Raw genomic sequence first — 12,068 nt, 5'->3', positions numbered from 1 at the left:
GACTTTCGTTTGAATAGATCTAAAATTGAATACATGGAATGTAATTTTAATAGTATATCTAGTGGCAGAGTTCTAAAAATTGGTAATCGAGTCATTAAAATGAGTGAATGTTTTAGATATCTCAATTCTTTTGTTCAAAATGATGATGATATAGATTGGGATATTATTAGTAGACTCAAGTTGGATGGTTAGAATGGAGTAATGTATCAGACCTATTGTGTGATAGAAATGTACCGCCCATACATGAAGGAAAGTTTCACTTAGACTTGAAGGAACTTTTTGTGAGATGATGGTGAGATCTACAATGCTTTATGGTGCATAATGTTGGCTTGTATAAGAGAAACATAAACTTAATAATTGATGAGATGAGAATGCTCAGTGGATGAGTGGCGACAAAAAGAGAAATGAATATATCTGTGAATGGATTGGAGCAGCTCCAGTGATAGATAATACTAGAGAGAGTGACATGGGAGCTCGCCACAGCACGACATTGTGGTTGTTACAGTACCTCAGAATTTCGTAATATCGGGAGACGGGCTGAAACACATTTGTTTTCCTTTCTTAGACTTCCTTTCTTATTATCATTCATTACTTTTTAGTTTTTTTTCTTATATATGTGTTGTATTCGGATTTTTAATTCAGTTTTTGACTCAGATTTCTGTCAGACAACCGTCGGCATCCGTTTCTCCTTTGAGGGTTGTATCTGAGGGTTTAGGTGGTGTTTCGGTTACATCTTTCTCCCAATGTGTTTATCTTCCCTGACCATTTCCACACCCTCCCCAAGTTGCTCATGACCGCCCTCTATTCCTGCAGCCACCTGGGACAGCCGTCCTCTTGCTGTCTTGCAGTTTCTCCAATCCCTCGTAGCTTCTGCCGACAGGCCCCCTCATTGCATCTGCTCGGAAACTGTCTTTTCCTGCCGTTTTCTATTGTTTCAGTCACCCAACTATCCATTCCTCTCCTTCTAGCTTGTCATTCTTGCACAACTCCTCCCCTTCGCTACCAACATCCACATACTTTACTGTTGACACGCCTTCCAGCATTCACCCACTCTTTGCTACCTCATCGGAGGGACAAACCCTCGTCGATCGCCGCCACAACCCGAGATCCCACCCTAATTTGATTATTTGTGTCGTTTCTGTTGCTATTTCTGATTTTCGGGTGTCGTGTTATATTTTTCCTTTCAAGTATGTTAATTGTAACCATTTAGTTGCTTTCTATTGCTGCAGCCACCTGGGACAGCCGTCCTCTTGCTGTCTTGCAGTTTCTCAAATCCCTCGTCGCTTCTGCCGACAGTCCCCCTCATTGCATCTGCTCGGAAACTGTCTTTTCCTGCCGTTTTCTATTGTTTCAGTCACCCAACTATCCATTCCTCTCCTTCTAGCTTGTCATTCTTGCACAACTCCTCCCCTTCGCTACCAACATCCACATACTTTACTGTTGACACGCCTTCCAGCATTCACCCACTCTTTGCTACCTCATCGGAGGGACAAACCCTTGTCGATCGCCGCCACAACCCGAGATCCCACCCTAATTTGATTATTTGTGTCGTTTCTGTTGTTATTTCTGATTTTCGGGTGTCGTGTTATATTTTTCCTTTCAATTATGTTAATTGTAACCATTTAGTTGCTTCAAGTAATAATATTTACTTTTCTATTATGGTTTGGGTTATCTAGTATCATTTGATATCAAAGATAACCTAGCTCTAGTCCTATCTTAGGGTTTTAAGCATTCTCCATAAACCAAAAATTTTCTTTCCAACCACCAAATACCCTTTCCACTTCCACAAATCCCAAACTATAACTATGCCACCAAGGAGATAAATGACGGACCTTACCCGGGATGAGATATAATGGGAGGTTTGTCGCCTTTAGCAGAGGCTTGCATAAATTGATGACTGGGGTTAAGGAGAGATTATCCTCGACTGGAATCTGAAGAGTCAAAGCGGAGAAAGAGATGAGGATCTAAATCCCTTCCATAAAGAGAATTTCAGCAATGAAGAAGACAGATCACGACATTTTCATAGGGAGAATCTGAAGTTTATACGCCAGCGTGTGGGAAAAGATAAGATAACTACCTAGTCCAAGATGAAGTGGGAGATGCAGGGTCAGTTCAAATCCAGCCCAACCAAGAAGTTCTCAAGTGTTACGGGATTGGGCATAGTGAATCGAATTGCACAACCAAAAGAGTTATTGCTTTCACGGATCAAAGGGCAGTTGAAGAAATAAATGGTGATCCAGGAGAAGTTAAAGATTTGAAAAGAAGAAGGTTTGAGATATTATTTTCACTTCTGGCCGACGAGGAGATGCCAGTGATTCGAGTTGAACTGAGGAGAGAGACTCCAATTGAGTTGAGGATAATTGTTTTAAAATGTAGTGAATCTGAGGTAATAGACATTCATGCAAAGTATAAGATCGTGATGCTTCGAGCTGTTGTTTTGTAAACGTTAAGAGGGGCATTAGTAGGACTGGTATTAGGTGTCCAAAATGGCCATGAGTTTAAGGAGCCAATATCAGACATATGACAATCCTTTTCAGATATATAACCTACATCCTTAGTTGGCAGATATATAACCTACATTCTTAGTTGCCCATATTGAGGGAAATCCAGTTTGTCTTAGACGAGACACTTTTGTCTTTTTTGAAAGCTTATAAGGGGTCATTGGGGTATTAAATTCAGTTCAGCAGTATATCTATCGACAACTGATTAAGCAGGATGGATGAATCACGCTGTCGGAAATTGCCTTAGGAGTTTAGTCGGAAGGAATATCTTACAATGGGATTCAGGAGTTTTCAGAGAAGAAGAAGAGACATCTTCTGAGTGGTTATACTTCAATGTGGTCTAGTATGCCATAGATTTCGTCCCAGAGTTAATTCCTCCTTACATACTTGTTTATCAGATACTCGAACGACTATTAAGAGTGGAAAAAGCCAATTACAAATTTGATGGTTTGAGGCTTGGTTCATGAGGATACTCATCCACGTACAGTTCTAGTTATGATTGTGCATAACAAGATGGATACATATTCAATCAATATGTGCTTTGGAATGCCAACGCTAACTGGATTGACTTACCGGGAGGTTCAACGTTTTTGTCACCTTCAACGTGGTTGACCTGACGTCATATGATGAGGAGATTGAAGCTTCGACAGATGAAGTCGAATCTCCCTCCAACTGTGGGAGATTTACGTGGGAGCTTACCTTGAATGCGGTACTGTAGCTGTTACAATACCACGGGATTTCACAATCGGAGAGATGGGCCAAAATAGTCTTGTTTTTCTTTCTTATGTTTTCTTTCCTATTATCCTTCATTCATTTTAAGTCATTACCTATAAATGTGTTGTATTAAGGTTTGAAATTCAATTTTTAACTCAATTTTCTGTCAGGACAACCGTCGACGTCCATTTCTCCCTTTGAGGATTGTATCTGAGGACTTGGGTGATGCCACGGTTGTATCATTCTCTTAAAGTGGTGTTTATTTTCCCTATCCCTTTCCACATCCTCCCCACGTCGCTCCCAACCGCCCTCCATTACTGTAGCTGCTCCCAAATAGTTGCACCGTGTTGTTTTCCCTGCAGTTTCCTCAATCCAGCCACATCTCCTAGTTGCCACCATCCTAAATAGTCATCCTTTTGTTGTTCTGCAGTACCTCACATCCCTCATTGCCTCAACCGATATTTTTTTCCCAAAACAATCTTTTCCTACTGTTTTGTGTTGTTCCAACCACTCAGCCATCCATTCCTCTCCTTCCAACTTGTTGCCCTTGCTGCAACTCCTCCCCTTCGTTGCCGCCATCCACACCATTGATGTCTTCACCCACTATTTGCTACCTCGTCGAAGGGCCAAACCCTCGCAGATAGCCACCACCACCCTAAGATCCCACCCTAGTTTGATTATTTATGTCGTGTCTATCGTTATTTCTGATTTTCAGGTGTTGTGTTATATTTTTTCTTTCAAGTGTATTGATTGTAACTGTTTAGTTGATTTAAGTAATAATATTTGATTTTCTATTATGGTTTGGGTTACTCATATATCAGCGAGTCGTCGATAGTTTGGTCACATTAAGCATCAATGATCTGAAGACCTAGAAGATTGGATGTTTTAGATTTGACTTATGTTATAAAAGGTAAAGGTAGGCACAAAACGACTTCGTCGTGTTGTATAAAAATGATCCTAATTTATTAAAATTAAATGATAATATGACACTCAATATGACACAACGGAGAAAAAGGATTCATGCAACCAACCCCAGCTAGTGGGATAAAGGCTTATTGTTGTTGTTGATTTATTTAGTAAAATGAGAACTAAAATCGAACCAATAACAAAAAAATCAAAGATCATAACGCACTTTTGAAACTGAGCCGAATCAATCAAAATTGTCCGGTTCAATTCGTTAAATAAATAATGCACACCCTTGATCTAGGTGCAATTTTGAATTTATGCTCAAGGCAAACAACATATTATATATATATATATATATGTATGAGCATGATATGCACCTTGGTCCAATTTTCAAGGCAAACAACATATTATATATATATATATGTATGTATGTATGAGCATGATATGCACCTTGGTCCAATTTTGAAAGAAAACTCGGCAACTTATTTGGATTCCCAAAAGATGATTTCTCCTTGCTCCCCAGCCAATCCCAAATCCTTGAGCCTCCTCTCCTGATAGTATTCCAGAGTGTCCAGTTCTGATTCACGCGCTCGGAAAATTTCATTTATATGCTGGAGCACCTTCTTCTCCCCTAATCTTATACCAATAGCAATCACAGACCTTGGATCCAGTCCTCCCCTTTCCATTAGCTCTTCATCCTGTAAAATTACTCGCATTAAACATCATCATTCAGTAAAAATATAATGCTAGAACATTGGCACATTTCGTAGAAGGCAATGAGTTGAAGTTGCATGCCTGTGATAGAGATTTTTATTTGGAAGATTTTCATACACACTGCTTAATTCCTGTGTATTTACATATCTAATACCTAAACTTAAAACTTCTACATATACACCATCTTACCAAAGCAAAGTTGAAGTTGTGGCATTTTTTATGTGATATGAAAGATTTGGTGGTAAAAATGTAAAAAATAGAGTTTAGATGTTTGATATGTAAATACAAAAGAATAGGATGGTATGTACGTAAATGCCCCTTTTTATTGGCACAAAAAAAGGACAAAAAATTGAACTAGGATTCAATTAACTATCAGGCCAACATTAGAATAGAGATGAAGCATACACATTCTTGGAAGTTTAAAAAAAAAAGGTAATATTTGCTGGAAAGAAAGTCACCAAGCTTTTCTTGAACTAGAACTATTTAAACTAAATTGACGAAAAATCAGATTTATGCGTTAAATGTAATATATAACTTAAATGTCACCATGGTTCATAATACAATAAATCACCATAGGATATCCAAGACTCAGAGAAAATTTGAAGAGGTCATCAATTTCTGATCATCCTCTTTCTTTTTCTGTAGGATTTTACATTTTGAGTAATTAAAATTAGGGAAATTTACATACACACTACTCAATTCTTATTTATTTACGTATCTAACATCCAAAGTTTGATGTTTACACTATAACAATTTAGAACCTATGTATGCAAAAATGCATTTTATATTTAAAAAGATGGTGACGGTGATTTTGATGTCATGTTAAAGATTAGAACATTATGCATGTAAATATGAATGTTTAGGTGTTAGCTATCTAAACACAAGAATTATGTGGAATTTTATGCCCTTAAAATTATAATAGTAAACCCTTTTTTTTTCTCAATGCCCTTGCATAAATAAATAAATAAATAAAAGGAAATTTACATAAGTAGCACACAATTGTTATGCATTTACATATCTCACAGCTATACTTTTATATTTACATGCATTACACTTTAAAAGTAATAATAATGTTATTTTTATGTGATATTAAAGAATTGAGTGTTATAAGTGTAAATATAAAAGTCTAGGTGTGAGAAATGTACTAAATGCACCTAAAAAATCATTCACTATTCTCTAGCCACTGTGATATCCTATAAACCAAAGAAAAGCTTTAACAGTAGCTTGTAATCTAGAATGCATGGTAGGCAAAAGTTCCTTAAAACTCGTACAAAAAAGAAACACAGTTTACCTCTTCGACTGCCGTGTGATAACATGAGAGGGCAGAACTACATGCATTGCGAACCACACGGCAAATCGTCTCCTCATTGGCATGACTAACGGGTAACTCCAGATGACCCCAAACTGAGTTTCTGAAAAGAGACTCCAAAAGGAAGGCATCTGTTCCTCCAAGAGCTACCAGCCTTAAATATGGAAGCATCAATGGAGGAAGGGGAAGGTCAAGCATAACATCAAAATATGCAGTTTCCCCTAAGCCATTTAGCTCTGCAATATCCAACTTGTCTTCATAAAAGGGATCAGATTCAGAGATCTGTAATGTCATAGTATAAACATGGCGGCTCTTGTTGTTTGGTTCTATGAAGCCATAGTCTAGTGCTAGCTCAGCATTGCTTTTCTCTTGATCATATTGTATGTAAACCTGATATGGATAATTTATGTCTTATAAGAACTCGTTAACATATAAAAAGGATAGCCCAAATATTTACATTGAGTGATTTTAGTCCCAGAGTCCATAAAGGTACCAAATTAATCCCTAGACTCCTTTAATGTGTGCTGAAATAGTTCCCAAGGTGGACTATTTCAGCCCATATTAAAAGTGCATGGGGACTAAAGTGAACCTTTTATAGACTAGGGTAAAATGACTCACGACAAAAATTTAGAGGATCATTTTGACACTTTTCTCAAAAAAGATAAGAATTCAATAAAAAATTTTAATGAAGGAGAGAATAATGATTGCAAGCAAAGTTGCATCATAATGCGTTCAGCTATAACTGTGAAAAGTGCTGTTATTATAACTCCTATTGCTTATATTTAGAAATTTGTAGAATCATTAAGGCATAATCTATAAGGGTTAGGTTTTGGAATCCTTATGTGTTAATTATTCCATTTCAGATGCGGCACATATTGTCAAGTTGAGCTCAGCAAGCTTTTAATGCAAAATTTTCATTAAACTACTGTATTAATGTCAAGAGTAAAATGTCAAAATAGTCCTCTGGCTCTTTACAGTTGGCCATTTAAGTCCTAGAGTCTATAAAAGTGTCAAATTAGTCCTAAGATTCTTTAAATTAAAGTTGAGATAGTCCTATGGATACATTTTAGTCCATATTAAAAGAGTGTGGTGACTATATTGACATTTTTATAAAATATTATGTTAAAATTACAGCTTGCAAAGAGTCGTAGGACTATTTTGATACTTTTCTCTTAATATAAAATAAGTGCTAACACAACCCAGCTTAACCTGTGATTGGATTCTTTTGCTCCAACTATAAAGTTTTGAATTTTGAAACTTATTGCGAACAAATAAGCAGATGAGTTTATGACTAAATTCGCTCAAAATAAAAATAAAAATAATAAATAATCCAAATAAGTGCTAGATGGACAAATTCTGCTTTCATGCAATTAAATAATGAAATCGCAATATCTATCAACTAAGAATCGCCAGCAAGGACTACACATGTCTATCATCAAAGACAAAAAAAAAGAAAAGAAAAAACTGATTATTCAGAAAAAAATAGGTACAGTTTAAATTTACCTGTTCACCAGCATTGACAGATGCAGGCGTACGCAATGAAAATACAAGTTGACGGGAAAATACTCCCTTTCCTTTGATCTCCCAACAGCTCTCTTCTGAATTAATGCTAGAATTATGATTAATCTGATCAACAACATCAAATAATCATCGAAAGAACTAACATGTATGAAACATTGTTTAGATATTTTAATCTATTCAATAAATCTTTATGCATGGGTTCTTACAAGATGCATGGGTTCTTACAAGATCAGCTAATGGAATTAGAGCAAGCTTATCTCCACGAAGGCCTGAAAATGCCCTTGATCTTAGCATTCCAAACGCCCATAGGAAATCAGCAGCATTAATTGTCTTCTGGAAAAGCTGCTTGTTTGGAAATATAATTTCATCCTGTACTTTTGTGAATTCATTTTGAACGAATTCTTTTATACCAACTGTTGTGTTCACCAATTGAGTTCCTACAAAAGGCAAGGTGCATCAGTTCATAACAAAATTTGATAGAGTAAGAATCAATTTGAGATAGCCGCAATTTTTTATACATATGGTTGTAGGGATGTGACAAGAAAAATAACTTCTTAAAAAGTTGTAGTGTGAATATAAATATTTATTTTTTTCTAAGAAGTTCAATAGTAACTTTTTTGCAGCCACCACACTTAAACAGATCTGATTGCAGATAAATAACCCCTAATCAAATTTTTTTTAGAAAGCATCAACAAGATAGTTCCTAAAACAAAATTGTAGTTGCAGTCTAAATCGTAAAGTAGAAAGCTGTGTCAAATGGACCTTAAGACAAACCTTAAACGTAGATCATAAGTAACTGTGCTAGCCAAAATATTTCGGCGGGCAATCACAGACTATTTTTATTTTTCCAAGTGACAAGATTCTCCCATACGAAGGAGCAATAACCTGAGGCAGAACGTCTATCATGGATGGATTTGGGCCCAACAACATCTATATAAACCGCATAAAGTGGGAGTTGTGATGAGTGAATAACAAATCTGAGTCTCATGTTCCCAAGGATTCGATAAACAACGGTGAAATGATGCTCATAAGGGTCATGCATAAACTAACTGATGATACCCACGGCATGAGAAATGTCCGGGAGAATATGGGCGAGATAGATGATCTTGCCCACAACGCGTTGGTAGTAGGTTTTGTTCACTGGAACAAGCAATGGGAACATCCAATACTTTCTAGTTTGGGTTTATTGGGCCAGCAACCAGTTTGCATGGGAGAAGGTTGGTCTCGGTCAATAGGTTTGTCATATATCAGTGCTGAGAAAGACAAATGCCCTAAGAGGATCGGGCTACTTTCATACCTAAGAAATATTGAATAGAAGACCTCAAGTCTTTCATTTCAAAAGATATGAGAGGATGTTTTTAAGTGACTCCAAGGCTGACAGATCATTACTTGTGAGCACAATGTCGTCGACATAGACGATGAGGATGGCAATACAACCACTGGAAGAATGCCAAAAAAATAGTGTATGATCAGATTGGGCCTGGAAGAACTCATGGCCCACTAAAATCTGCGTGAACTTGTCAAACCAGGCCCGTGGGGATTGATTCATTCCATGAAGGGACTTTCGCAATTTGCACACTAGTCCACGGAAAAAAAATCGAGTTACATCCCAGAAAAAGAGATATATAAAAATCCTCAACAAAATCACTATAAAAAAAACATTCTTGACATCTAGCTGGAGTAAGAGCCAATCCAGATTCACGACTAGAGATAATAAGACCCGAATGGTATTGAGTTTAGCAACTGGAGTGAATGTCTCTTCATGGTCAACTCTATAAGTCTGAGAATATCATTTGTCAACCAACCGTGCTCTGTTGCATTCAAAAGAACCATCGGAGTTAAACTTGGTGTTGAAGATCCACCGTCACCCCACCGCTTTCTTAACCCAGGGAAGATCGACCAAATCCTAAGTATGGTTGCGCCGAAGAGCATTCATCTTGTCCATGACAGCAGCCTTCCAGGACGGGTCAACCAAAGCAGCTTCTATAGTGGATGGGAGACAACGATCCATCATAGAAGTAGCAAATACTTCGTAGGTAGGAGAAACGATGTGGAACGAGACATATTTCACCATAGGAAATAGAACTTCCAACGGTATATGTTGTCATACCTCAATAGGGAGATTTACATTTTCACTCAGATCAGGAGTGACCCCATAGGCGACGAATGCATCTTTCCAGGGATTTCGGTCAAAGGAAATTCCAAGATCTGCAGTGAAGCAGAAGGCTCAAAAAGGTGGTCGTAATGTTGGCCTATTTGTGGGTGAATCCATGGTGTTGAAGGTGCACTGGACATCGTGGTCATTGGAGGAATGTCTAACCTAGTCGAAAGAGAAATCGTTTCAAAAAAATCAAGCTCTTCCTCACTTGAGATACTGTTAGAAAAAAATGGGACATTTTCAACAAAAAAAAAGACGTCAGCACTACAAAGATTTTATTAGTGGAAGGATCCAAACACCAGTATTCTTTTTTATTAGAGAAATAGCCAAGGAAGACACATTTGATTAAGCAGGGATCAAATTTACTACGAGTTGGGCTTATGTTTCGGGCAAAGGTCATGCACCCAAATATTTTGGGGTCTAACGTAGAGAATGATCGATTGGTAGGAAAATAAGACATTATGACAAATAATGGGGTTCAAGATTTGTGAATTTTTGTGGGAACTCTATTGATGAGCTAGTTGGCAGTGAGGATAACATTATTCCAAAACCGTTTAAAGATATTGATTTGAAACATAATTGAGCAAGTAACTTCAAGAAAATGTCTATTTTTCCTCTCTGCTACCCTGTTTTGTTAAGAGGTATTCGTACATGAACTATGATAGAGGATGCCCTTACTCACTAAGAATTCTCCCAATATAGAGTTAAAGTATTCCTGATCATTTTCCGTCCGAATGACTTGAATATTTGTTTTGATATGAGTTAAAATAAAAAAGTGAAAATTTTTAAAAATGACCGCAACTTCAAATTTATCTTTTAAAATATAGGCTTAAGATATTCGAGTGTAGTCATCAATTAAAGTAAGAAATTACATTTTATTGTAGTAGCTCGTAGTTCGAAAAGGCCCCCATAAATCACAATGAATAAATGAAAATGGAGAGGAAAAAGTGTAAGAATGAGGTGGATATGACACGTTGATGTTTAGCTAACTGACAAATTTCACATTTAAAAAAGATTGACTTTTATTAATAAACATCAAGGGGTACAAATAATTTAAACAATAAAAATAGGGATGACCCAAAAAACAATATAGAAGCATAATAGAACATGCAGTAGAAAGAGAAAAATTATAACTAGGAGACTGAGTATTGGTGCCATCTATGTCATTTCTTGGAAGATTTCTGGCATCAGGAAAGGGTGTCGGTTGCAGGAAAAGGGAAGGACCAATTGCTAAAGGCCAGCAAGTGACAATTTCGGTGGCTAAAGAAGAACCCTGACGGCTGGAGTAAGATCCATTGGCTATGATACCATGTTCAAATTCAACAGAACAATTTTATTGATATCAAAAGGGAGATAAATATAGGATACAAAAGTTATAAAATAGGAAAGACATAAAATAGAAAATACTTAAACAAGGATAGATATAAACTAGGAAATACATAAACAAGGAAATACATACACTAGGAATTATATGGAAAGGAAAGAATTGAACACTAATAACATCTAACATAAATAATGGGATCACATCCTAATTTAAAGATTGATATTAACAAAAGATTTCTTCCCATTGGTATGCACTGCTAACCAGAAAAATTGCATTCTTATCAGAAACTGTGGAGATCTAAGTTGAGGGAAAAAAACACAAAAATTGAGGATTCACAATTAATGTGTTCCTGCTAAATGGACCACTTGAAATTCATGATTCCATTAAAATTAGCATCCAGCACTCATGAGTAACCACAAGCTTTTATTTTCACCTCTCTCTAATGAACTTAATAATATTCTAAAAACTTAAAAATCAAATTAGAAGGATGGGGCATAAGGGGTTTCAGATAAAGCCTAAAAATGGTAGACAAACACCCATTATATGAAAAAGCATAATTGAATAGGTAAAGATCACTACCAAGCACTCAATTATTGTTTCACTTTCAATGTGGACAATTTTTAACTTTTGCACTCATGTGAATTTGTGGACTTTTGAATGGCTATCACTATGGCCAGAAGTGTGCATTCAATCGGCTTGATGAATCAGTTTATACATTTTAGAAAACATTTTAAATCGAAACAGCTAATAGGTAATACTGACCCAACCAAACCGCGATGTAGCTCTGTTTAGGTTCACAAGAATTTTGAAAAAAAAAGTATGAGTTTGATTTTTATAATGCAAAGACCAAAATCCAATTATAACATAATGAGAGAATAAGAAATCAAAGCATATATATATATATATATATGAGAGAATAAT

General features: G+C 36.5%; 1 protein-coding gene across 2 annotated transcripts in view; it reads right to left on the bottom strand.

Moving 5' to 3' along the window:
• The window catches only part of LOC110025947 (fructose-bisphosphate aldolase-lysine N-methyltransferase, chloroplastic), a 16,447-nt gene that overhangs the window by 2,247 nt on the left and 2,132 nt on the right, over positions 1–12,068 (bottom strand). For both annotated transcript variants that reach the window (XM_020726647.1, XM_020726648.1), the window contains exons 3-6: positions 7,891–8,102; positions 7,648–7,770; positions 6,127–6,534; positions 4,572–4,819 (exon numbers count right to left, since the gene is read on the bottom strand). In XM_020726647.1, coding sequence (XP_020582306.1) covers positions 4,604–4,819; positions 6,127–6,534; positions 7,648–7,770; positions 7,891–8,102 — 959 coding nt within the window. In that variant the 3' untranslated portion in view covers positions 4,572–4,603. The remainder of the gene's footprint in view (positions 1–4,571; positions 4,820–6,126; positions 6,535–7,647; positions 7,771–7,890; positions 8,103–12,068) is intronic.

This window comes from Phalaenopsis equestris, unplaced genomic scaffold (genome assembly GCF_001263595.1).
Source record: "Phalaenopsis equestris unplaced genomic scaffold, ASM126359v1 Scaffold000343, whole genome shotgun sequence".
In the NCBI taxonomy this organism is placed as follows: Eukaryota; Viridiplantae; Streptophyta; class Magnoliopsida; order Asparagales; family Orchidaceae; genus Phalaenopsis; species Phalaenopsis equestris.
Note: the sequence above shows the minus strand (reverse complement) of the source record. Positions and strands in the feature narration are given on the sequence as shown.